Source organism: Ranitomeya variabilis, chromosome 3 (genome assembly GCF_051348905.1).
Source record: "Ranitomeya variabilis isolate aRanVar5 chromosome 3, aRanVar5.hap1, whole genome shotgun sequence".
Classification (NCBI taxonomy): Eukaryota; Metazoa; Chordata; class Amphibia; order Anura; family Dendrobatidae; genus Ranitomeya; species Ranitomeya variabilis.
This window is the reverse complement of record NC_135234.1, coordinates 404,899,228-404,926,611: the sequence shown is the minus strand read 5'-3', so window position 1 is coordinate 404,926,611 and position 27,384 is coordinate 404,899,228. Positions and strand designations below refer to the sequence as shown.

The 27,384-nt window shown below is 40.2% G+C and overlaps 1 protein-coding gene across 4 annotated transcripts in view; it reads left to right on the top strand.

The window, feature by feature from the left end:
• Nucleotides 1-27,384, top strand: part of TBX4 (T-box transcription factor 4) — a 336,315-nt gene that overhangs the window by 44,774 nt on the left and 264,157 nt on the right. For all 4 annotated transcript variants that reach the window (XM_077299628.1, XM_077299630.1, XM_077299629.1 and 1 more), the window contains exon 3: nucleotides 17,271-17,365. In XM_077299628.1, coding sequence (XP_077155743.1) covers nucleotides 17,271-17,365 — 95 coding nt within the window. The remainder of the gene's footprint in view (nucleotides 1-17,270; nucleotides 17,366-27,384) is intronic.

Here is a 27,384-nt window from a genome sequence, read left to right as displayed (position 1 = left end):
CCCCTCTGCTCCTCACTGTCACCTGTCCAGTCCTCTTCGCATCTACTGATCCCCTTTGCTCTTGCTGAAATCTCTGGGACTCTCAAACTGAGCTGGAACTTCCAGTTCCAAGGCCCAAGACAGTTTTACTCGTAAGGTCACGGCGCACGTTGAGATATCAAGATGTTATGCCATTTCTGAAGTCCCGGCCCATTTTGAGAGACCAGAGGATTTCACTGTGAGCAGCAGAGATCAGAATATGAAACAAGAACCAGACAGGTGATGGAGAATAGTAGAGAGGCCGAAGAGGTGAGTATCAGGATTTTTTCATTTTTTATAACATTTAATTATTAAACTCTCGGATCTAGAGCGACCTCAGAGCAAAGTAAGGGTGATTACATTTTCAGAGAATAACTTCTCCCCGAACAGGCAAATTTGAATTTTGCCTGATGCACTCATCTCTACCGAATACATCAATGAATAATGATAACTTGGCCCACTTTATGGGGGGGGGGGATTTATATTGTGCCTGTAAAATGAAGACCTATCTGACATCCTTACCTCAAGTTTTATCTCTTGCAAACATTTTTTTTCAATACAATACTAGGGAACAAAAATGCCATCTTTAAGCATCGTCTGAGTAAATATTTTATTTTGAATGTACACTTCATAGGTGACTAAAGTATTTCACATAGTTTCTCTAAAGGATCAGAACAACATGAAGTGTATTACTCTGAATTGTCACACAAGACCAAATACACATTCTGCATTCTTTGATTAATCACTGAGTTATACAATTATTCATTCTATACCAAATTGAACTAATTTGCCAACATGTTGATCTCCGCAATCATCACCAAGTTTAAAACTTAATTGCAGAAATGTTTTAAGAGCTAATGTATTTACACATGTAAGTAGGTGATGTTAATGACCTGCCTATTGTGCACTGTGAGATGAAATGAGCTTGACATCATTATTTCAAGTTATCAAAGGCAATTTTTTTTATCCAACTGAGCCCTTTGAAACCTTTTTTTGGCAGATATAGAGATATAAAATAATAAATGTAATACATTCCAGCTTTTATGCTGTTTTCTTTAGTTTTACATAGTAGTTTTTACAAGTGTTATCTACAAGGCTGTCTTATACTGTGTATTGTGCTAAGCCAGCCTTTCTGCTGCATATAGTACTGGTTTAGCTTTCATTATAGTGCCAAGTCATGGCAAGAGCTATAAAATACATTATTATTTTATTTTATTAATTTGCCTTTATAATAAACATCAGTAGAATGGTTGAGTTCAATATATCTCACTAGGTGACTATGACTAAGGAGTCTAATGCACTCCCAAAACACTTTTCTATATTCTGCTTTGTATTTATGGCTAAATAACTTTTCATTCTAAAGAAACCAGACAAATAGTCTTTATTAATTTCACAATTTCAATGAAAAATGCTGCTAACAAAGCAACCAAGGTGATCAATTGTTATGTTACACTAGATGGTTGCCCGATTCTAACGCATCGGGTATTCTAGAATATGCATGTCCATGTAGTATTTTGCCCAGCCACGAAGTATATTGCCCAGCCACATAGTACATTGCCCAGTCACGTAGTATATTGCCCAGCCACGTAGTATATTGCCCAGTCACGTAGTATATTGCCCAGCCACGTAGTATATTGCCCAGTCACATAGTATATTGCCCAGCCACGTAGTATATTGCCCAGTCATGTAGTATATTGCCCAGCCATGTAGTATATTGCCCAGCCACGTAGTATATTGCCCAGTCATGTAGTATATTGCCCAGCCATGTAGTATATTGCCCAGCCATGTAGTATATTGCCCAGCTACGTAGTATATTGCCCAGCCACGTAGTATATTGCACATCGACGGAGTATACAGCACAAAGCCACGTAGTATACAGACTTAAAATAAAAAAATAAACATATACTCACCTTCCGAAGGCCCCTTGAAGTCCTGGCCCTGTGTGCGGTGCACGTGGCAGCTTCCGGTCCCAGGGTTGGTATGAGCGCAGGACCTGTGATGACGTCGCGGTCACATGACCGTGACATCATGCCAGGTCCTTTTCGCATACCATCCTTAGCACCGGAACCTGCCGCTTGCATGGAGCGGTCACCGGAGCTTCACGAGGAGCAGGAAAGGTGGCGGAAGATGAGTATATAATGATTTTTTTATTTTTTTTATTATTTTTAACATTAGATCTTTTTACTATTGATGTTGCATAGGCAGCATGAATAGTAAAAATTTGGTCACACAGGGTTAATAGCAGCATTAATGGAGTGCGTTACACCGCGGCATAACGCAGTCCGTTACTGCTGCCATTAACCCTGTGTGAGCACTAACTGGAGGGGATAATGGAGCGGGCACTGACTGCGGGGAGGAAGGAGCGGCCATTTTGGTGCCGGACTGTGCCCGTCGCTGATTGGTCATGGCTGTTTTGCCACGACCAATCAGCAAGTTGGATTTCCGTGACAGACAGAGGCCGCGACCAATGAATATCCGAGACAGACAGACAGACGGAAGTACCCCATAGACAATTATATAGTAGATGTGTTCTCTTTTATTCATTATAATAGTAACCTGTCATGTAATTACATACTAGTCTACAATGATCCCTTCTATTGTCTACATAGCACAATTTGAACTGTTTTTCAATCAGCGTAGGGTTATATTGCTATATTACCATATTGCCATAGGCAAAAAAAAACACAGCTAAACACCCTATTCAAGACATAACTTTAATTTATGTCCTTGAAGTGAATAAACGGGAAATACCCTAATATTAAAACCATAAATTGCCATGATGGGGAACCTTATCTGTGTATATCCTCTGAGTTTTGATAGGTAAAATGCTAAATACTAACACACAGTTAAGATTCCCCCTATCATGACAATAAGGATATGAATTAAAAGTTATGTTTTAAATAGGGTTTTTAGTTAGGGTATTTGTTGCCTATGGCAATACGGTAATGTACTTCTAACATCTACAACCCAATTACTTGCTGCTAATGATAATTATCCTCCTACATTACATCCTCTCATTCTACCTGCAGGATCTTCAGAGCTGCACCTACCAGTCAAAGTTCTGCGTTCTAAAATTTGACTTTTTGAATTACCATTTTTACCTTTCCTTTCATTCAGCTTTCTCCTCAACCTTTTTAGATTGCAAACTCTTACAGGCAGGTGGCTTTTTTTTCTTTTTGGCCTTATGCATGGCTCTGTACAACATCTGAATCATCGGAACCTGTAATAAAGTGTCTATGAAAGTGTATGAGGTCCTACTGAACCTTCACGTGGTCTTAATTTATCATAGAGGCATATAAAGCATAACTAAAATTCATTCAGTTTTGGATTCTGTATTATGGAGGTATTGTATTATAAAACCATGGCTTCTTGGGGAGAATATGACCATGAAATAATGTGGTACAGGGCATCATACACTGGAATATGTGACCATACTTCTCTAGAACAGAGCAACAGAGTTTGCATCTTCCTCTGTAAAAACCCCCTGAGCTCTTCTTTGCCATATACATATGTTTATTTTGATTTGTCATCCCTAATTGTTAATTTTAATGGAATTATAATATATTTTTACTGTTTAGTTATAGTATAATAAATAATATTAATACGCTGCCTAATACTACTACTACTACAACTACTACTAATGCTTCTAATACTAATAATAATAGTAATAATAATATTTCCATTCTATTATTATTATAAGTCGTGATAGTATTAGTATTATTTATTACACTATAATATAATAATAATAATAATAATAATATACTAAGAACACATTATAATTCCACTACAATTAACAATTAGGGATATCAAGTCAATAGACAAAAATATATAACATGTATAAGGCAACAAAGAGTACAGGAGGCTGAACAGATGAAGATGTAAATCTTGTAGCTCTGTACTGGGGAACCATAGATGCACATGCCAATTTCTGGTGCTCTGTACCACATCATATAATAATAATAATAATAATAATAATAATAATAATAATAATAATAATAAATATGCCTGTAATACATTTTAATCTTTCAGTTATGCCTATCTTTATTCAAGCTAGGTGACAACATGGGAGATAATTAATTGCTTAAAAAGGTTGCAATCAACTTTTTTGGACTCTTAAGCGGTAAATAAATCTTTTGAAGCTCTAATACACTGCGTCTATACAAGTTAATTCAGAAAAATCCCTAAAGCGGATTATGAAAATACTCTTTTTTTTAAATATTTTTCTTAACAATCTGTCATTAAATGTATGCATCTTTAAAGAATCAAATGCAAAATGTTAGGAATGGAGACAGCACAATTATTGTGATCTCTGAGCATTATTGTCATTCTCTTTATTGTCCGGACTGCAAGTTTTTTCTTTGCCTGTATATTTGGACAGGTTAGCCAAGTTGGCTGAACTGAAGGCCTAAGGTCAGGAAGTAATCACTGTTTAAGTGAGAGGCTTCTGGAAGGTTAGAGGTCACTAATATAATGCTCTTTTTTATTACACCAGCCAAATGAAGCTGTTAATTGAATTTCACACTTAATGGATATCTTATTTTTTCTCAAGTCTTCCAAAATACTGCAAATATTATATCCCTGCTGCAGTGAAAGTTCAGTAAACAAATCCAATAGAGTGCGCTACACATACAAGTAGTAAAAATAGTAAAAAACAGTATTCGAGACAATACCTTAAAGACGGTAGCACTACTATTTATTTATATTTGTATTTATTAATTTATTTTTGCTGTTATCTCACCAACATGTATCAAAGCCCTGAACAGAGAATTTAATTATTCAACTTAGTCTTTGTTTCAATAAGACTGATGAAACTTGCTAAAGTCAATTTCATAAGCAGCAAATTTTGCTATTATATTTTTTGGAAAGATTTATTATATGTCCATTTTATTATGTTTTACCATTTTGTATGTTTAGTTTTAGAAATACTCTATAACTCTATGCCAGTTCCTAGTTAATCTCTTAAATACAACACAGCTGAGAAATAGTACAGTATCTTACAGATTTAAGGTATGTGCACACTTTGCGGATTCTGTTGCGGATTTTTCCGCAGTGGATTTGGAAAATCTGCAGTGCAAAACCACTGCGGTTTTCACTGCGGATTTTCTCGCGGTTTCTTCTGCGGATTCCTCAGCGGTTTTTCAACTGCACTTTCCTATTGGTGCAGGTTGAAAACCGCTGCGGAATCCGCACAATGAATTGACATGCTGCGGAAAATAATCCGCTGCGTTTCCACGCGGATTTTTCCGCAGCATGTGCACAGCGTTTTTTTTTCCCCATAGGTTTACATGGTACTGTAAACTTTGGGAAAACTGCTGCGGATCCGCAGCGTCAAATCCGCTGCGGATCCGCAGCAAAATCCGCAGCGTGTGCACATACCCTAAATGTAGTACCACTAAAGATAATCGAATCTATTGAAATTCATATTTGTCAGGTTCAATTAATGTTTTCTAGTGATGAGTGAGTATGCCCATTACGCTCGGGTGATCTCCAAGTACTTTAGGCGTGCTCCGAGATTTAGTTTGTGTCACCACAGCTGCTAGAAAGCCTGAACACATGTGGGAATTCCCTAACAATGAAGCAATCCCCACATGTATTCAGGCTGTCTAGCAGCCGCAAATCATGCAGCTGTGGCGACACAAACTAAATCTCCGAGTACTCCCAAAATACTCGGAGATCACTTGAACATGCTCAAAAATCTCAAGTAACGCACAAACTTGCTCATTATTACTGTTTTCCAAAAATCCTATTTGCATTGAATTGATTTTCTATGAATCATCAGTAGTGTTGAGCATTCCGATACCGCAAGTATCGGGTATCGGCCGATATTTGCTGTATCGGAATTCCGATACCGAGATCCGATACTTTTGTGGTATCGGGTATCGGTATCGAAACAACATTAATGTGTAAAATAAAGAATTAAAATAAAAAATATTGCTATACTCACCTCTCCGACGCAGCCTGCACCTTACCGAGGGAACCGGCAGCGTTGTTTGCTTAAAATTCGCGCTTTAACTTCCTTACGTGAAGTCCCGGCTTGTGATTGGTCGCGCGCCGCCCATGTGGCCGCGACGCGACCAATCACAGCAAGCCGCGACGTAATTTCAGGTCCTTCAGGATTTTAAAATTACGTTCCGGCTTTGTGATTGGTCGCGTCGCGGTCACATGGGCGGCGCGTGACCAATCACAAGCCGGGACTTCACGTAAGGAAGTTAAAGCGCGAATTTTAAGCAAACAACGCTGCCGGTTCCCTCGGTAAGGTGCAGGCTGCGTCGGAGAGGTGAGTATAGCAATATTTTTTATTTTAATTCTTTATTTTACACATTAATATGGTTCCCAGGGCCTGAAGGAGAGATTCCTCTCCTTCAGACCCTGGGAACCATCAGGGATACCGTCCGATACATGAGTCCCATTGACTTGTATTGGTATCAGGTATCGGTATCGGATTAGATCCGATACTTTGCCGGTATCGGCCGATACTTTCCGATACCGATACTTTCAAGTATCGGACGGTATCGCTCAACACTAATCATCAGTACTACTGAACTTTTTATTACCCAGAAAAGACATGTAAAATTCTAAGATCTAGTTGGAGTATATTGAACCTCTTTCAGGCTCTTTAACACCCATACCTCATTAGAAAAGTCAAAGTAACCATAATCATATCAATGGATGGTGACTGGTGTTAATAAGCAAACTGTTTAACAAAGCACAGCAATAACAGAATTTTTATGCTTTTTAATTGTAAAAACAGCTAAAAAATTATCCCGTTTTAGTGGCAGAATCCTGCCTTGCAGGTGTTTATGCACATGTTTGCACACAGAAGAATCTGTGGCTTTTTCATATGGTCATAAGGGTGGGTGCAAAAATTATATCTGTTTGGGGATCAAACGATTATTTTTTTTACAAGTCATCCAAAATTATTTCTGCTTTGGTATCAGCCCACAAGCAACACATTCACTACTTAGTCAGAGAAGAAGCAATGGCAACTTCTTAAGAAGCCACTCAAAAATTATGCCTATTTTGGTATCTGGCAGAGGCTTGCTATTTGCAAAATGAAAAAGCAACAGCATGCCCTCAGTCTGTGCAAAAATTATCCCTTTATTTAGGGAGCAGAAGCTAGTAAAGAAGCAATGGCTTCTTAAATAAGAGTGAAAAAAATATACCGTTGCCGAGATCGCAATCTGAGCACGCACCGCCACCGGTGGCCATTTTCCCGGGGGCCAAGCATCGCATGAATGGATGTGCGGGGGCCTCTGGGCTTTCAAAAAATACCAGCGGAGCCCCCCACACCACAGAGCACCGCTGAACCTGCCGCATCAACCTGGGAAGGGAGTGTGATCATCGACCTGCAGCGTCGGACTGTGACCACCGCAGAATTGCCCGACTCCTGCTGCCACCACACTACTTGTAAGTATATTCTGACTGTAAGACGCACCTCCATATTCATCCCAAATTTTGGGGGAAAAAAGTGCATCTTATATCCCAAAAATTTGGTAATTTTAAGGGTAGGTTAATTTTAACATTGAGAGATAGAATATCAAAAATAAAATCCAGAAAATCACATTGTATAAATTATATAAATTTATTTGCATTTTGCAGTGAGAAATAAGTATTTGATCCCTCTGGCAAACAAGACTTAATACTTGGTGGCATAATCCTTGATGGCAAGCACAGTCAGACATTTTTGTAGCTGATCGTGAGGTTTGCACACATGTCAGGAGAAATTTTGGTCCACTCCTCTTTGCAGATCATCTCTAAGTCATCAAGATTTTAAGGCTGTCACTTGGCAACTCGGAGCTTCAACTTCCTCCATAAGTTTTCTATGGGATTAAGGTCTGGAGACTGGCTAGGCCACTCCATGACCTTAATGTGCTTCTTTTAGAGCCACTCCTTTGTTGCCTTGGTGGTATGTTTTGGGTCATTGTCTTGCTGGAAGACCCAGCCACAACCCGTTTTTAATGTACTGGCAGAGGAAGGAGTTTTTCACTCAGGATTTTATGGTACATGGCTCCATTCTTTCTCCCATTGATGCGGTGAAGTATTTCTGTGCCCTTAGCAGAGAAACACCCCCAAAACATGTTTCCTCCTCCATGCTTGACAGTGGGGAAGGTGTTATTTGGGTCATAGGCAGCATTTGTTGCCTACAGTCCTCAGTGTGTCTTCCTGATGCTGTCTGAACCTAGCTACTGTCTGGACTTCTTGTTGGAGCTATTCCCCCCTGGAACTGCTGTGGCCAGTAAGGAATCCTGACATCATCATCTCCTCTAGGTCTGTGTTTATGTGGGCTGTGGTACTGGACTTGTGCTGGACTTTCAGCCCAAAAGGTACACATAGAGACCTGTTAATGCCACTCCTGTATAATGCTGGACTTCCATGTTTAAGTGCCATGTGCATTTCCACCTTTATGATTGCTGGACTTCTACACTTTAGTACAGTGTGCGTGCCCATTCTTAATATCCCTGGACTGCCTCCTTGAATGCGGTGTGCTTACTCGCATACTTTCTGCTGGACTCCTACTTTTAGTGCCTTGTACACACCTGTGTTATATTACTGTTGGACTGGTTATTTTAGATGTCGTGTCCCACTCTTCAGTTACTCTGTACATTTCCATATTGTGCTGTGCTTTCGTTACAATTGCAGGAAGTGCTCTGTTAGTTTTACTTTACTTGCATCATTCTATATTGTGCTGTGTTTTGTTACTATTGCAGGAAGTGTCCTGTTAGTTTTGTTAAACTTGTTAAATATAACTATTTGCATCAACTTTGGTCTCAGTGTCATATTATCCCACACAATCAGATTCCGCAGTACCCATATAATTGTTACTAGATGTCTACAGTGCAGTGCACATTGTAACTCAAAGAGAAGTTGAGAGTGTCATGTACGTGAGAGTACAGTACAGGTACCCCTTTGTTTGAAAAATGATTGTGGATTGGTATTTTTCAGCGTGGCCAACTGAACGCACGCTATCATTTCTCGAAAGGCATCTGACTCTATTAAGTAGTACAGCAGGGGACTTCAAAACAGTAACTTGACCAAGTGAGAGTTTAGTTGACACAGAAGTGGTTACTGGGAAATATATACCTGTATATTAGGGATATATCTGGTGGTGCAATGGAGAAGGAAGACTACTTGAAATAAGATAGGAAGTAGTGGTGGAAGACAATAGTGATAATGGCATCTATCATGTAGTACCTGAGGATGAGGCATGGCTGACAGAAATACAAGCATGAGGAGAAAGGATAGGAGGACAATTTGAGGCTTGCTTTAATTGCTGTCTGGATTGATTTTTCCAAATGAGCTGATGATGTTACTTTACATGCTGATGGAGAGTCGTAGTTTCTAGAGAATGTGAACTTGAACAACCATGGCTTATTTTCTCCTGTAGCGCCTGCAGACTACCAAATTGTGTCTGTTGGCAACATGCAAAAGACCTCCTACATCCAAGATTACTACACATATTACTCAGTTATCACTACCACGAGGAATTAAGGTGCTGTTGAGCTATATCCACCTAGAGCACCACTTGATCCAAGAAGATTGTATAAGAAGCAGATTTTATACCAGAGGACCTTTCAGCTGCACGTCATCTTCGCTGTGTATCACCGATGACAACATCTTCCTCCTCAGATGAGAATACCTCTTTGGCATCCCTATCTAGTTCCTAGGCCTAGTCCACCACAGAAACATCACTATAATCATAATAATTTTCATCTTTGACTAAGATGTGGGAGATTTCGTAGACTATTTTCTCCCCATCCTCTCTAATTTAGTCTCACTTTGAGATGTGCACTGGCTTAGAGAGCCTCTACTACTGTTAATGCCCCTACCAACTAGGCTAGCAGAGCCAGCAACACCTCTAGATGTTTGAATAATCTCATCAATCTTTTCCAGCTCTGTGTCATACACGTACAAAGGCTGACTGTCCATCTCTTTCAATAGACTAACTGGAAGAAGTTCTTAATGTGAAATATCTTTCTGAGCCCAAGGATGCTGTGGGTTTGGGGACTAAGGGGCAGAAAAAATATAGGTGTCATTTATGAAATTCAAATTCAACTATGTAAAACATTAAATGTTATAGTGACTGCAGACTTTTACCAGAAGACCGAACAACCCATTTCACACTTTCGAAATGTAGACTTATCACAGTGGTTCTTCCAGGATGATAAAATTAGTGTATGTTTTGGTTGTCGTTAGACACCTGTCAGTTAACTGAATTTTCACAAAAAAGTTGCTCAATTAAAGCCAAACTCTCTTTTGTTTAAATCATGTCACAAAGCCAATCCCCCTAGATGCAACATAATGGGAATTTATCAGTACTGTGATTTGATACAGCAGTCTAAATCGAATGTCCAGTAAAATGTGCAGAATTTTTTAAGATGCCGATGCCACTAAAGGAATTTAGTGTATCTTTTGGGCAGAAAATGTACTATACTGATGAGTTGGCATAACTTTTTTCTATAATTTACGCCTTTCTGGGAAATTATAGTGCATCTGTTAAAATTTGCAAGGTCTCAACACTTCAGCTTCAAATCACTCAGCAAAATAGTTGAGCTAATAAAGTTTAATATTTTTGTGCAACAGATTTCTGGCATAAACCTTTGGATGAATTATTCCTACAGTGTCTAAAACATAAAATGAATATGGAGCAAGGTATCAAGTTAATTTTTGGGCGTATATTTAGCTTTGACACATTAAACTTAGAAAGTTTCATTCAATGTACCCATTTTTCAATTCCTAAAATGCTATAATAATGCTTCCAATCAGGTCATCGTCATTAAATAAATAAAAAATGTCCCTTTAACCCCTTCACCCCCGAAGCTTTTTCCGTTTTTCCGTTTTCGTTTTTCGCTCCCCTCCTTCCCAGAGCCATAACTTTTTTATTTTTCCGTCAATTTGGCCATGTGAGGGCTTATTTTTTGCGGGACAAGTTGTACTTTTGAACGACATCATTGGTTTTAGCATGTCGTGTACTAGAAAACGGGAAAAAAATTCCAAGTGCAGTGAAATTGCAAAAAAAGTGCAATCCCACACTTGTTTTTTGCTTGCCTATTTTGCTAGGTTCACTAAATGCTAAAACTGACCTGCCATTATGATTCTCCAGGTCACTACGAGTTCATAGACACCTAACATGACTAGGTTATTTTTCACCTAAGTGGTGAAAAAAAATTCCAAACTTTGTAAAAAACAAAACAAAACAAAATTGCGCCATTTTCCGATACTCGTAGCGTCTCCATTTTTCGTGATCTGGGGTCAGGTTAGGGCTTATTTTTTGCGTGCCGAGCTGGCGTTTTTAATGATAGCATTTTGGTGTAGATACGTTCTTTTGATCGCCCGTTATTGCATTTTAATGCAATGTCGTGGCGACCAAAAAAACGTAAATCTGGCGTTTCGAATTTTTTTCTCATTACGCCATTTAGCGATCAGGTTAATGCTTTTTTTTTATTGATAGATCGGGCGATTCTGAACGCGGCGATACCAAATATGTGTAGGTTGGGGGTTTTTTTTATTGATTTATTTTGATTGGGGCAAAAGGGGGGTGATTTAAACTTTTATATTTTTTTTATTTTTTTCACATTTTTAAAAACTTTTTTTTTTTACTTTTGCCATGCTTCTATAGCCTCCATGGGAGGCTAGAAGCAGGCACAGCCCGATCGGCTCTGCTATGCAGCAGTGATCATAAGATCGCTGCTACACAGCAGATTTGCAGGTGTGCTGTGAGCGCCGACCACAGGGGGGCGCTCACAGCCACCGGCAATCAGTAACCATAGAGGTCTCAAGGACCTCTATGGTTACAATGGAGGAGCATCGCCGACCCCCGATCATGTGACGGGGGTCGGCGATGCGCTTATATCCGGCCGCACGGCCGGATGCGGTAGTTAAATGCCGCTGTCTGCGTTTGACAGCGGCATTTAACTAGTTAATAGGCGCGCGCAGATCGCGATTCTGCTCGCGCCTATTGCGGGCACATGTCAGCTGTTCAAAACAGCTGACATGTCCCGGCTTTGATGTGCGCTCACCGCCGGAGCGCACATCAAAGCGGGGGTCCCGACATGTGACGTACTATACCGTCACATGTCGGGAAGGGGTTAAATAATCATCACTTGTAGTGTGCTGGATAACACTTCAATAAATATTAGATCCCAGTGCCTCGGTGAATACAAAAATACATACAGTACAGACCAAAAGTTTGGACACACCTTCTCATTTAAAGATTTTTCTGTATTTTCATGACTATGAAAATTGTACATTCACACTGAAGGCATCAAAACTATGAATTAACACATGTGGAATTATATGCTTAACAAAAAAGTGTGAAACAACTTAAATTATGTCTTATATTCTAGGTTCTTGAAAGTTGCCACCTTTTGCTTTGGTGACTGCTTTGCACACTCTTGGCATTCTCTTGATGAGCTTCAAGAGGTAGTCAACGGGAATGGTTTTCACTTCACAGGCGTGCCTTGTCAGGTTTAATAAGTAGGATTTCTTGCCTTATAAATGGTGTTGGCACCATCAGTTGTGTTGTGCAGAAGTCTGGTGGATACACAGCTGAGTCTTACTGAATAGACTCACTCGTTTTGCTTTGCTTAGCTGCTTTTTTCTTGCCATAATACAAATTCTAACAGTCTATTCAGTAAGACTCAGCTGTGTATCCACCAGACTTCTGCACAACACAACTGATGGTGCCAACACCATTTATAAGGCAAGAAATCCTACTTATTAAACCTGACAGGGCACGCCTGTGAAGTGAAAACCATTCCCGTTGACTACCTCTTGAAGCTCATCAAGAGAATGCCAAGAGTGTGAAAAGCAGTCATCAAAGCAAAAGGTGGCTACTTTGAAGAACCTAGAATATAAGACATAATTTGTTTTGTTAAGTATATAATTCCACATGTGTTAATTCATAGTTTTGATGCCTTCAGGGTGAATGTACAATTTTCATAGTCATGAAAATACAGAAAAATCTTTAAATTCGAAGGTGTTTACAAACTTTTGGTCTGTACTGTATGCCAAAGACAAATTAACTGAACTAAAATCCACTAAATTTTAAGGTTTATTAGCTATATGAAACACAAACAAAATATAAAACACAGGTGCCTCACAGATGAGGGACAAAAAAATAGACCCAGCCAAAGCTAGTATAAGACATAACAGGCGTCACTGTTCCTGCCTTTGGACAAATCAAATATCAAGTAGAAGTCAGAGTGCAGCTACAGCCATGCCTTTCTTTTGATGTTCAATACGTCCGAAGGTGGAGACAGTGAAGCTGGTGTTGACTGGGCGCAGGCTTTGTGTGAAGTAACAACCTCGAGATAGCTTTGAGAAAGCGAGTGCTGACACCACTGGAACGGAGCTGGCATGGGAGGTGAGTATTGTCATATTTTAATGAGGCTAAACATGAGGAGGTAGTGGACAACCCCTTTAATACTTTTTTTTAAGTATTAATAGAGTTATACTTGTAGCCACAAATGCAGCTACTAAACATATTCAACTACTTAGTAAAGGAGTAGGAAGGGAGTGTGATACTTTATAGTATTCTGCCGTTTTTTTTACAACTCTCCTCAATAATTCTTTTTGGAATTGCTGATATGCATCATGTGACTCTCCAGGACGTTATAAAAGGAGAAACTGCTTGGAATCCCACATTCATATTAATAGCTACATGAAGAAGGGGATTATTAAATATGCTCTTTGGCATGTTTGCTACATTTCCTTTGGACCCTTTATTTTGCTCTTCAGGGGCCCATTTAGCACCTGTGGTTGCAGCCATTAATATGACTCTATTCTTATAAATATCCCAATGTTAAGTGCCAGGATCTTAGCGTTATTAATTTACTTTATACAACTACTGCCTCAGGTCAATCCAAATAAAAGTAGTACTACCTTAACTTCATAGATAATTCTTCACTCACATATTAAAAGAGAATTAATTAATACGTTACCATTTCCTTTCTAAAATATTTTATTCCACAATGACAGTCAAGGATATATCTTTATTGAGGGATTGACATTTATAATAAAATAGTCTCACATTACAGCATCTACAAAGTCATAATTTACTACAATTAGAATTTTGTTTTAAATCTACTGTTTAATTTCCATTTTCTATTGCTTAGCCGAAAAATTGCATTTTTAGGTTCAGTCTGTAATCCTCTTTAAGGCCCTGACAGCATGTTATAACATATTCATTCTGGTAATTCCCACAGATTCTCCTCAACATTTCTCATTATTTTTCATGATTAGGACCGATGGAGGAGTGATCCCTATGTCAGTCTATTCTTAGAGTCTGAAACACAGACTTAGGTTAAATACACAATCCTGTCAGTGTCATGGAGGTTACGACAATTTCTATCCGGTTGCACTAAAGGAAAGTGTCAAACTTGGCAGAGACAGAACAGTAGGAACTGTTGACTAATATTATGCGAGATGACTAATGTTTTGTCAACTTATCATCTTTTTATCCCTTCAATGACTTTAGAGCAAAGCAATTTTTTTTCATTTTTTTCATTGTCAAATTATCGGGAACAATAGTATCTTTATTTTTTTCTACAATGAAGCTGTATTAGTGATTTTCTATTTCAAGACAAATTGTAATTGTCAGTGCCAGCATTTTCGGCTACATATAAAGGCTCATTCAGATGTCCATGTAAATCGGACTGAAATTGTATAGTAATGCATGGACTGGCTGCAGCGGCCCTAGCGGGACAGCCTCATAGACAGGGTTGGACATATCATTGTGCAACCTGTGCTGCCGCACAGGGACCCAAGAGGTAAGGGGGTCCATTTCCACCTCCAAGGCAGGTAGAATTTTGCATCATGATGAACTCTTGGACTGCCAAAGGTCCATATATTGTTCTTGCATGAGGGCCATTTTCTGTCTCTGTCCATCAGTGCTTATAGAAATACATGAAGCTGTCACACTCAGGTCAGGAGACCCGAGGGCAGTCCATGCGTTAGCAGTCCAATATCGGACCAATGTGCACAGGTTTCTCAATGCGCCATAACTTGTTACAGTACTGATGTTGTTTTTTGATATTTTATATTATCCACAATTCACGTACTGCACAAATACATTGTTTAGTAAAGTCCTAATTTTTATTCTGTAGATCATCAAAATTATAATACAAAATTTATATAGGTTTCTTTCTGTTTTCTGCCTTTTTAGAATACTTTTTTTAAGGTGGTATGTTTTTATTATTCAATATTCAGTTTAATTGGCATATTACCTTTATTCTGTGTAAATAAATTGATTTAAATATGTATACGTAAATAATATACCGGAAGTTTTTTTTATGTATTACTACTCTTAGACACAAAATAAAAACATTTAGTTGATTACCATATTCATAGACCCATACATTTTTTTATTTTTCCCTAGACAGAGTTGTGTGAGTGTTGTTTTCGCAGGACAAGCTGTAGTTTTTACTGATGCTATTTATGGATACATACAACACATGGATCACTTTTTAATTCATTTTTTAGGCTGGATGAGCAAAATCCATCAATTGTGGTATCATTTTTTACATTTTTTCCTACAAAGTGCCCCATATTCTAAGAGCTGCAACCATTATTTTTACATTTACAGAGCTCTATGAAGGCTCGTTTTTGAGTGAAAAGCTGTAGTATTTATTGGTACCATTTCTGAATACATGCAACTTTTTGATTACTTTTTATTTATTTTTTTGTCCAGCGGGATGAACAAAAATAGCAATTTTTTGCAATTGATATTTCTATTTTTTTTTGTGGCGTTCACTGTGCAGGATAAATAATGATATAGTGTTATAGTACATGACGTTACCTATTGAAAACTCCAAATATATGACAATTTTTATCTATGTGTTATTTTTTCCACAATAAGGTCAGATTTTATTGGTAAAAATGGAATTTTAGAGAAGGAGTTTGTTCTCCTTTAAAGGGCCACTGTCACCCCCCCTCCAGCCGTTATAAACTAAAAGAGCCACCTTGTGCAGCAGTAATGCTGCATTCTAACAAGGTGGCTCTTTTAGTTTTAGGTTCAAGTATACCCAAAATAAAGCGTTTTGATACTTAGTCACAATACCGGTCTTTAGCCAGGGAGGCGGGTCCTCACTCCCCAGCTTGAACCGCTACTCTGCCGTCACTCCAATCTTCATGGGCTGTCTTCGCCGCCCCCTCAGCGCTGTTTACATTTCAAAACCGGCGCCTGCGCTGTGTACTACTGTGCTGCACAGGCGCAGTAAGCTCTGGCCGTCTGACGTCCCAGCCAGGCTTGCAGACTGCGCCTGCGCGGGCAGTGCGGCCACCCACCTTTGGAATCCCAGCCCCGCACTGTGTTATGCATTATGCAGAGTGCGGGACTGGGATTCACAAGCAGGGTGGCCACACAGGCGCAGTCTGCAAGCCTGGCTGTGATGTCAGATGGCCAGAGCTCTCTGCGCCTGCGCAGCACAGTAGTACACAGCGCAGGCACCAGTTTTGAAGCGTAAACAGCGCTGAGGGGGCGGCAACGAAAGCCCCTGAAGATTGGAGTGACGGCAAAGTAGCGGTTCAAGCTGGGGAGTGAGGACCAGCCTCCCTGGCTAAAGACTGGTATTGTGGCTAAGTATCAAAACGCTTTATTTTGGGTATACTTGAACCTAAAACTAAAAGAGCCACCTTGTTAGAATGCAGCATTACTGCTGCCCAAGGTGGCTCTTTTAGTTTATAACGGCTGGAGAGGGGTGACAGTGGCCCTTTAAGAATTAAAAAAAAATTTACCCAATATTTATTATTCCTGAAAGGGACTTTCACATGCAATCTTTACTAATACACAGCACTACCATAATAGAGCCGTGTATTACACAGTGTCAGAGTTTAAGGTTAGCCTATCAGGCTCCTCCCCTACAAGATATGATCGGCTGTAGTGCATAGCAGTACTTTTTGAAGTCTGCACTGGCCATCGCGCTGCAGGGATGCTGATGGGCTAACAGAGGCATGGATTTCCTCTGTCAAACTCATCACATGTCGCAATCACGCTTGACAGCAGCATGTGAGAGATTGAACTGCGAGAATCAGTGAGGATGTCGATCCTAGACATTTGGGTTGCAGTGTATGCTGATTGTATTGGTACAGAAGCAATCAACATGACATACATACCCATCATGGATCACAAAGTGACATGCTCATGACATATATATGTCAAATAGCACTAAAGTATTAAGGTATATTACAATTGTTAAAAATTTTACAAAACTTTTTGCTAAATGAATAACATTAATTTAATTTTATGTTTTCAGACAATTGAAAATATTAAAGTGTATCTACACGAAAAGGAGTTGTGGAAGAAGTTTCACGAAGCAGGCACTGAGATGATTATAACCAAAGCTGGCAGGTCTGTTCCTTTATGATATTACTGCTGATTGATTTGTACTGATGAATTTTCAACATGTTTAAATTGTATTTTTTTCTTTAACCCCTTCCCGACATTTGACGTACTATCCCGTCGAGGTGGGGTGGGCCCGTATGACCGCCGACGGGATAGTACGTCATAGCCGATCGGCCGCGCTCACGGGGGGAGCGCGGCCGATCGCGGCCGGGTGTCGGCTGCATATCGCAGCTGACATCCGGCACTATGTGCCAGGAGCGGTCACGGACCGCCCCCGGCACATTAACCCCCGGCACACCGCGATCAAACATGATCGCGATGTGCCGGCGATGCAGGGAAGCATCGCGCAGGGAGAGGGCTCCCTGCGGGCTTCCCTGAGCCCCCCGCAGCAACGCGATGTGATCGCGTTGCTGCGAGGGTCTTACCTCCCTCCCTGCAGCTCCCAGACCCGGATCCAAGATGGCCGCGGATCCGGGTCCTGCAGGGAGGGAGGTGGCTTCACAGACGCCTGCTCAGAGCAGGCACTGTGAAGCAGCCTGCACTTCAATCAGATCGGTGATCTGTCAGAGTGCTATGCAAACTGACAGATCACCGATCTGTATTGTCCCCCCCTGGGGCAAAGTAAAAAAGTAAAAAAAAAAATTTCCAAATGTGTAAAAAAAAATAAAAAAAAATATTCCAAAATAATGAAAAAAAAAAAAATATATTATTCCCATAAATACATTTCTTTATCTAAATTAAAAAAAAAAAACAATAAAAGTACACATATTTAGTATCGCCACGTCCGTAACGACCCAACCTATAAAACTGCCACACTAGTTAACCCCTTCAGTAAACACCGTAAGAAAAAAAAAAAAAAAACGAGGCAAAAAACAACGCTTTATTACCATACCGCCGAACAAAAAGTGGAATAACACGCGATCAAAAAGACTGATATAAATATCCATGGTACCGCTGAAAACGTCATCTTGTCCCGCAAAAAACAAGCCGCCATACAGCATCATCAGCAAAAAAATAAAAAAGTTATAGTCCTGAGAATAAAGCGATACCAAAATAATTATTTTTTCTATAAAATACTTTTTATCGTGTAAAAGCGCCAAAACATAAAAAAAATGATATAAATGAGATATCGCTGTAATCGTACTGACCCGACGAATAAAACTGCTTTATCAATTTTACCAAACCCGGAACGGTATAAACGCCTCTCCCAAAAGAAATTCATGAATAGCAGGTTTTTGGTCATTCTGCCTCACAAAAATCGGAATAAAAAGCGATCAAAAACGGTCACGTGTCCGAAAATGTTACCAATAAAAACGTCAACTCGTCCCGCAAAAAACAAGACCTCACATGACTCTGTGGAGCAAATGTGGAAAAATTATAGCTCTCAAAATGTGGAGACGCAAAAACTTTTTTGCTATAAAAAGCGTCGCTGGTTTCACACTTCCGTTTTTGTCTGCAGCGTTTTTTGCACAAAAAAACGCATGCGTTTTTTCCCTATATTTAACATTGAAAACGCATGCGGTTTTTTTGTACGCGTTTGGTCGCGTTTTCAAACGCATGCGGTTTTTTTCTGCATGCGTTCATTTTCAGAAATACAACCTGCAGTATTTTCTTGCGTTTTTAAGCACATGCGTTTGTTTGCGTTAAAAACGCATGCATTTTTATCGAAAAAAACAGAAAACACACTGAAAAGCCACCCACCACCATCAAGGTGATAAAGGGATCCAAACCCTAACCCTAACTCTACCCCTAACCTCACCCCTAACCGTTTAATGAACATTTTCTGACAGTCATAGTGCCACGTATTTCAGTGCCACGTATTTCAGTGCCACGTATTTCAGTGCCACGTATTTCAGTGCCATGTATTTCAGTGCCACGTATCACGTATTTCAGTGGCACGTGTTTCAGTGCCACGTATTTCAGTGCCACGTATCACGTATTTCAGTGCCACATATTTTAGTACCACGTATTTCAGTGCCACGTATTTCAGTGCCACGTATTTCAGTGCCACGTATCACGTATTTCAGTGCCACGTGTTTCAGTGCCACGTATTTAAGTGCCACGTATCACATATTTCAGTGCCACGTATTTCAGTGCCACGTATTTCAGTGCCACGTATTTCAGTGCCACGTATTTAAGTGCCACATATCACATATTTCAGTGCCACTTATTTAAGTGCCACGTATTTCAGTGCCACGTATTTCAGTGCCACGTATTTCAGTGCCACGTATTTCAGTGCCACGTGTTTCAGTGCCACGTATTTAAGTGCCACGTATCACGTATTTCAGTGCCACGTATTTCAGTGCCACGTATTTCAGTGCCACGTATTTCAGTGCCACGTATTTCAGTGCCACGTATTTCAGTGCCACGTATTTCAGTCACGTTTAGGGTTAGGGTTAGGGGTAGGGTTAGGGTTAGGGCTAGGGTTGGAGGTAAAGTTAGGGTTGGGGCTAAAGTTAGGGTTGGGGCTAAAGTTAGGGTTAGGGTTTGGATTACATTTACGTTTGGATTAGGGTTGGGATTAGAATTATGGGTGTGTCAGGGCTAGGGGTGTGGTTAGGGTTACCGTTGGGATTAGGGTTAGGGGTGTGTTTGGGTTAGGGTTTCAGGTAGAATTGGGGGGTTTCCACTGTCCAGGCACATCAGGGGCTCTCCAAGCGCGACATGGCGTCCAATCTCAATTCCAGCCAATTCTGCGTTGAAAAAGTAAAACAGTGCTCCTTCCCTTCCGAGCTCTCCCGTGCGCCCAAAAAGGGGTTTACCCCAACATATGTGTTATCAGCGTACTCGGGACAAATTGAACAACAACTTCTGGGGTCCAAGTTCTCTTGTTATCCTTAGGAAAATAAAAATTTGGGGGGCTAAAAATCATTTTTGTGGGAAAAAAAGATGTTTTATTTTCACGGCTCTGCATTATAAACTGTAGTGAAACACTTGGGGGTTCAAAGTTCTCACAACACATCTAGATAAGTTCCTTGGGAGGTCTAGTTTCCAATATGGGGTCACTTGTGGGGGGTTTGTACTGTTTGGGTACATCAGGGGCTCTGCAAATGCAACGTGACGCCTGCAGACCAATCCATTTAAGGCTGCATTCCAAATGGCGCTCCTTCCCTTCCGAGCTCTGTCATGCGCCCAAACAGTGGTTCCCCCCGACATATGGGGTATCAGCGTACTCAGGACAAATTGGACAACAACTTTTGGGGTCTAATTTATCCTGTTACCCTTGTGAAAATACAAAACTGGGGGCTAAAAAATCATTTTTGTGAAAAAAAAAAAAGAATTTTTATTTTCACGGCTTTGCGCTATAAACTTTAGTGAAACACTTGGGGGTTCAAAGTTCTCAAAACACATCTAGATAAGTTCCTTGGGAGGTCTAGTTTCCAATATGGGGTCACTTGTGGGGGGTTTGTACTGTTTGGGTACATCAGGGGCTCTGCAAATGCAACGTGACGGCTGCTGACCAATCCATTTAAGTCTGCATTCCAAATGGCGCTCCTTCCCTTCCGAGCTCTGTCATGCGCCCAAACAGTGGTTCCCCCCCACATATGGGGTATCAGCGTACTCAGGACAAATTGGAAAACAAATTTTGGGGTCCAATTTATTCTGTTACCCTTGTAAAAATACAAAGCTGGGGGCTAAAAAATCATTTTTGAGAAAAAAAAAAAAATTATTTTCACGGCTCTGCGTTATAATCTGTAGTGAAACACTTGGGGGTTCAAAGCTCTCAAAACACATCTAGATAAGTTCCTTAGGGGGTCTACTTTCCAAAATGGTGTCACTTGTAGGGAGTTTCAATGTTTAGGCACATCAGGGGCTCTCCAAACGCAACATGGCATCCCATCTCAATTCCAGTCAATTTTGCATTGAAAAGTCAAATGGCGCTCCTTCCCTTCCAAGCTCTGCCATGCGCCCAAACAATGGTTTACACCCACATATGGGGTATCAGCGTACTCAGGACAAATTGCACAACATTTTTTGGGGTCCAATTTCTTCTCTTACCCTTGGGAAAATAAAAAAATTGGGGGCAAAAAGATCATTTTTGTGAAAAAAATATGATTTTTTATTTTTACGGCTCTGCATTATAAACTTCTGTGAAGCACTTGGTGGGTCAAAGTGCTCACCACACATCTAGATAAGTTCCTTAGGGGGTCTACTTTCCAAAATGGTGTCACTTGTAGGGAGTTTCAATGTTTAGGCACATCAGGGGCTCTCCAAACGCAACATGGCGTCCCATCTCAATTCCAGTCAATTTTGCATTGAAAAGTCAAATGGCGCTCCTTCCCTTCCAAGCTCTGCCATGCGCCCAAACAATGGTTTACACCCACATATGGGGTATCAGCGTACTCAGGACAAATTGCACAACATTTTTTGGGGTCCAATTTCTTCTCTTACCCTTGGGAAAATAAAAAATTGGGGGCGAAAAGATCATTTTTGTGAAAAAATATGATTTTTTATTTTTACGGCTCTGCATTATAAACTTCTGTGAAGCACTTGGTGGGTCAAAGTGCTCACCACACATGTAGATAAGTTCCTTAGGGGGTCTACTTTCCAAAATGGTGTCACTTGTAGGGAGTTTCAATGTTTAGGCACATCAGGGGCTCTCCAAACGCAACATGGCGTCCCATCTCAATTCCAGTCAATTTTGCATTGAAAAGTCAAATGGCGCTCCTTCCCTTCCAAGCTCTGCCATGCGCCCAAACAATGGTTTACACCCACATATGGGGTATCAGCGTACTCAGGACAAATTGCACAACATTTTTTGGGGTCCAATTTCTTCTCTTACCCTTGGGAAAATAAAAAATTGGGGGCGAAAAGATCATTTTTGTGAAAAAATATGATTTTTTATTTTTACGGCTCTGCATTATAAACTTCTGTGAAGCACTTGGTGGGTCAAAGTGCTCACCACACATCTAGATAAGTTCCTTAGGGGGTCTACTTTCCAAAATGGTGTCACTTGTAGGGAGTTTCAATGTTTAGGCACATCAGGGGCTCTCCAAACGCAACATGGCGTCCCATCTCAATTCCAGTCAATTTTGCATTGAAAAGTCAAATGGCGCTCCTTCCCTTCCAAGCTCTGCCATGCGCCTAAACAATGGTTTACACCCACATATGGGGTATCATCGTACTCAGGACAAATTGTACAACAACTTTGGGGGTCCATTTTCTCCTGTTACCCTTGGTAAAATAAAACAAATTGGAGCTGAAATAAATTTTGTGTGAAAAAAAGTTAAATGTTCATTTTTATTTAAACATTCCAAAAATTCCTGTGAAACACCTGAAGGGTTAATAAACTTCTTGAATGTGGTTTTGAGCACCTTGAGGGGTGCAGTTTTTAGAATGGTGTCACACTTGAGTATTTTCTATCATATAGACCCCTCAAAATGACTTCAAATGAGATGTGGTCCCTAAAAAAAAATGGTGTTGTAAAAATGAGAAATTGCTGGTCAACTTTTAACCCTTATAACTCCGTCACAAAAAAAAATTTTGGTTCCAAAATTGTACTGATGTAAAGTAGACATGTGGGAAATGTTACTTATTAAGTATTTTGCGTGACATATGTCTGTGATTTAAGGGCACAAAAATTCAAAGTTGGAAAATTGCAAAATTTTCAAAATTTTCGCCAAATTTCCATTTTTTTCACAAATAAACGCAAGTTATATCGAATAAATTTTACCTTTAACATGAAGTACAATATGTCACGAGAAAACAATGTCAGAATCGCCAAGATCCGTCAAAGCGTTCCAGAGTTATAGCCTCATAAAGGGACAGTGGTCAGAATTGTAAAAATTGGCCCGGTCATTAACGTGCAAACCACCCTTGGGGGTGAAGGGGTTAATAAATGTAGCATTTTTTTTAATTTGTACCCACTTATATGAACATAATTATTTTGCTCAGTATATTATATAGTAGATTTTGCTTCTCAATAACAGAGGTGTTATGGCTCCTGCTGTTTGCTTCTTATATCTGCCGTCTAAGACAAAGAGCTTTTGCATTTCTCTGTCTCCCAGGCTGCTAGATCCATTTGAAAAGCCATGAATGTTATAAAATGCTAAAAAATAACATGTCCTATAAAATTGACAGACTTTCCTAGAAATTGAAATTCCATTTCCACTTCCCCATGTAATCATTGGCTTCGATTCATCATTTGCTGGTTTTCTACGTCACTTTTCTTTTTCTTTTTTTTTTGCTTTTGATATTTGCTGACATTTAAGAAAATGACTTTTTCCTGTCATTAACCAATTTTGTGACTTTTTGAGAAATAACTTGCAATTGTTGAATCAGGCGAAAACATCTGGAAATCCCAAACTCTACTCACAATGCAAATGGAAACGACATTCTGATCAAACTCTGATCAGAGTCAAGTGGTCAAGAAGATCATTATTAGGTATTACACTTGTAAATTCCATACATGCTGTGTATTGCATAGAAAATATACTATAATTAGTGTTGAGCATTCCGATACCGCAAGTATCGGGTATCGGCCGATATTTGCTGTATCGGAATTCCGATACCGAGATCCGATACTTTTGTGATATCGGGAATCGGTATCGGGATCGATATTAATGTGTAAAATAAAGAATAAAAATAAAAAATATTGATATACTCACCTCTCCGACGCAGCCTGGACCTTACCAATGTAACCGGCAGCTTCCGTTCCTAAGAATGAGTGCTTGAAAGACCTTAGATGACGTTGCGGCCTGTGATTGGTCGCGTGAGCGGTCACGTGACCGCCACGTGACCAATCACAGGCCGCGACGTCATCTAAGGTCTTTCAAGCGCTCATTCTTAGGAACGGAAGCTGCCGGTTACATCGGTAAGGTCCAGGCTGCGTCCGAGAGGTGAGTATATCAATATTTTTTATTTTTATTCTTTATTTTACACATTAATATGGATCCCAGGGCCTGAAGGAGAGTTTCCTCTCCTTCAGACCCTGGAAACCATACAGGATACCTTCCAATACTTGGTGTCCTATTGACTTGTATTGGTATCGGGTATCGGTATCGGCGATATCCGATACTTTTCGGGTATCGGCCGATACTATCCGATACCGATACTTTCAAGTATCGGACGGTATCGCTCAACACTAACTATAATTCTAAAGTAATGAAGTCTGATATGTAACCTTGGCATAATTGTTATGTGGGGGCAGGGAATTGTATCCAATTTTGTCCAATTTCAGGTATTTCTGACAACAGTACTAATCTTGCTATAAAAGGGGTCAGAGCTCCCATAGGAAAGCCCAATTGACTTCTGAAAAGTAGTATGAAGATAGCCTATTGAGACATAATTGTATTTCTTTTCTATATGTGTCATAATCAATATTTTCTATAGGAGGTGTATTTTCACATTCAAAACGTGGAGCTTGGGTCAAAATTCATGTGATGTCAGTAGATTTTTACCAATTCATTTTGAGTTTAAAAGTCTAAACATGTTAGAAAAAAGTTGACAAAACTCACAGATTTTACCAGGTCCAGTTGATGATCCAATGTGTGCAAGGTCCTCCTGGCCTCTCAAGGTGAATGAGCATGATACATAAAGAATTTCAAAGTCCCATTCATTTGTATTCATGAGATAGCCACATTCAGAAGTGGCTCACTCACCTCTCCTTTAATTCAAAATATATATGCTTGTGAAAAGGGGGATAAGATAGTAAATGAGGTCAGTCAGAGGCGTAGCTAGGGGTTTAGCTGGGGGGGGTGAAACATCTGAGTGGGCCCCTAAGCCTTGCTTACAACTATGGTGGCACAAATTAATCATGGGTATAGGGGAACCTCAGCAGATGATCCTGATGTAATTGAAAATAAATCAGTACATACTGTAAAGACCAACACTACCGCCAGATGATGACTATATAGTGGTAGATACCAGTGCTGCAGAACATATAAGAGATTACAGTACAGTAACAGATAGTGACTTACAGCTGATGTTCCTTCTTATGGAGTTGTTGACTTTTCCCATCTTTTCCATCTTGCTCAGACCAACATGATGACTTCTCCAGCCAGGACACGTCTGCAGAGATTAAAAAAAAAAAACACTTTTGACTTCTCACATTTCCAGCATCGTCCCAATCTATCCCCACCTTTCACAAACTCCTCATCCTGCTAATATTCCAATTCTGAGCTGCTGCCACCGTATGTGACCCTATTACTGCACCTCCTGTGTGGCAAAAAAGCAATGTTCCTCATACTTCCCCACACAATAATGCCATCACTGTGCCCCTTACATAGTAATAATGAATCCTTTGTGACTCCAGTTTGACAGCCCCCACAGTATCGCCCACACTAGCTTTCAATCTGTATAATGGTCCTCACATTAGCTCCCATGCTGTATAATGGCCCCCATATTAGCTTCCATGCTGTATAATGGCCCCGCATTAGCTCCCACGCTGTGTAAAGGCCCTCACATTTACTCCCACACTGTATAATGGTCCTCACATTAGCTATCATAATTAATAATTACCCTCGTATTAGCTCCCATGCTGTGTAATGACCCTCAAATTAGCTCCCATGCTCTATAATGGCCCCGCATTAGCTCCCAGGCTGTATAATGGCCCCTGCATTAGCTCTCAGGCTGGATAATGGCCCTCGCATTAGTTCCCATGCTGTATAATGGCCCCCGCATTAGCTCACAGGATGTATAATAGCCCCCACATTAGCTCTCAGGCTGTATAATGGCCCATGCATTCGCTCCAATGCTGTATAATGGCCCTCGCATTAGCTTCCAGGCTGTATAATGGGCTCTGCATTAGCTCTCAGGCTGTATAATGGCCCTGCATTAGCTTCCAGGCTGTGTAATGGCTCCATGCTGTATAATGGACCCTGAATTAGCTCCCATGCTGTACAATGGACCCCAAATTAGCTCCCATGTTGTGTAATGACCCCCACATTGTCTCCTACACCTTGGATTCTGGTCTTTGTCCTTTTCTGTGGGCTGCAATGTGCAGAAGATAAAAACAGCCAGCAGGTGCGTATAGAGTCCATCACATGGGTATATCTTTCTGAATGTATCCAAGTAACCCTAAAAGGAATACTCTTTTCTGGACAAGACCCTAAAGAGGAGAATGAAAAGAAAGAGGGAAGCTGAAGAAAGAGGGGGGAGGTAAAATATCACACATGTAAAGAAGAAAGTGCACCTCCTTTTAAGTCTTCTCTTCACTTTTTCTCTTCTCCCCCTTTTGGGGGCCATGTTGTCCAGACTCAGTATACATATGCATCCATATGTGATTGTCTATACACACCTAGTGGCTGTTCCTATTTTCTTCTATTTGGCCCTTTATCATATATATTTATCTTCAATTTTGTGGGGATTTTTTTTTATAAAAGGCTTTATAATGGGATTTTCATGTTTGTCACCTTGTATTTACTGAGATGAGCTGACACAGACACTGGACTAATAGGACCCTGACCCCGGCTACAGGACCACATTACATTATATATATATGATGTATGAAGAGGGAAAGAGACACATTTTCATTAGTGATGAGCGGATATACTCATTACTCGAGATTGTCCTCAAAGTATTTTTCAGTGCTCGGAGATTTAGTTTTCATCGCCTCAGCTGAATGATTTACAGCTATTAGCCAGGCTAAGTACATTTGGGGGTTGCCTGGTTGCTAGGGAATCCCCACATGTAATCAAGCAGGCTAGTAGCTGTAAATCATCCAGCTGTGGTGAAGAAAACTAAATCTCAGAGCACTAAAAAATTCTCAGAGGACACCCGAGCGTTCTCGGGAAATCTCGAGTAACGAGTATATTCGCTCATCACTAATTTTTATCTATGATGTCCTGCAGCCTGGGTCAGATACTGACCAGTCTTGTCTGTCACTCTTTTTGAGGCACAATGAGATTTATGGCAGCTGCTTTGAAGTCCTTTATATATTGGGTGATGCTCTTGCAATTTGCACTGACAGTCACTGATCTGTTTAAAAGTTCAAGCAGCTGGGATAAATCTACTGTACCTCATAGCGAAACAGATACAAGACAAGAATCCTCCAGGACTTGTCAGGAGGGGAGCCACCGCCTCAC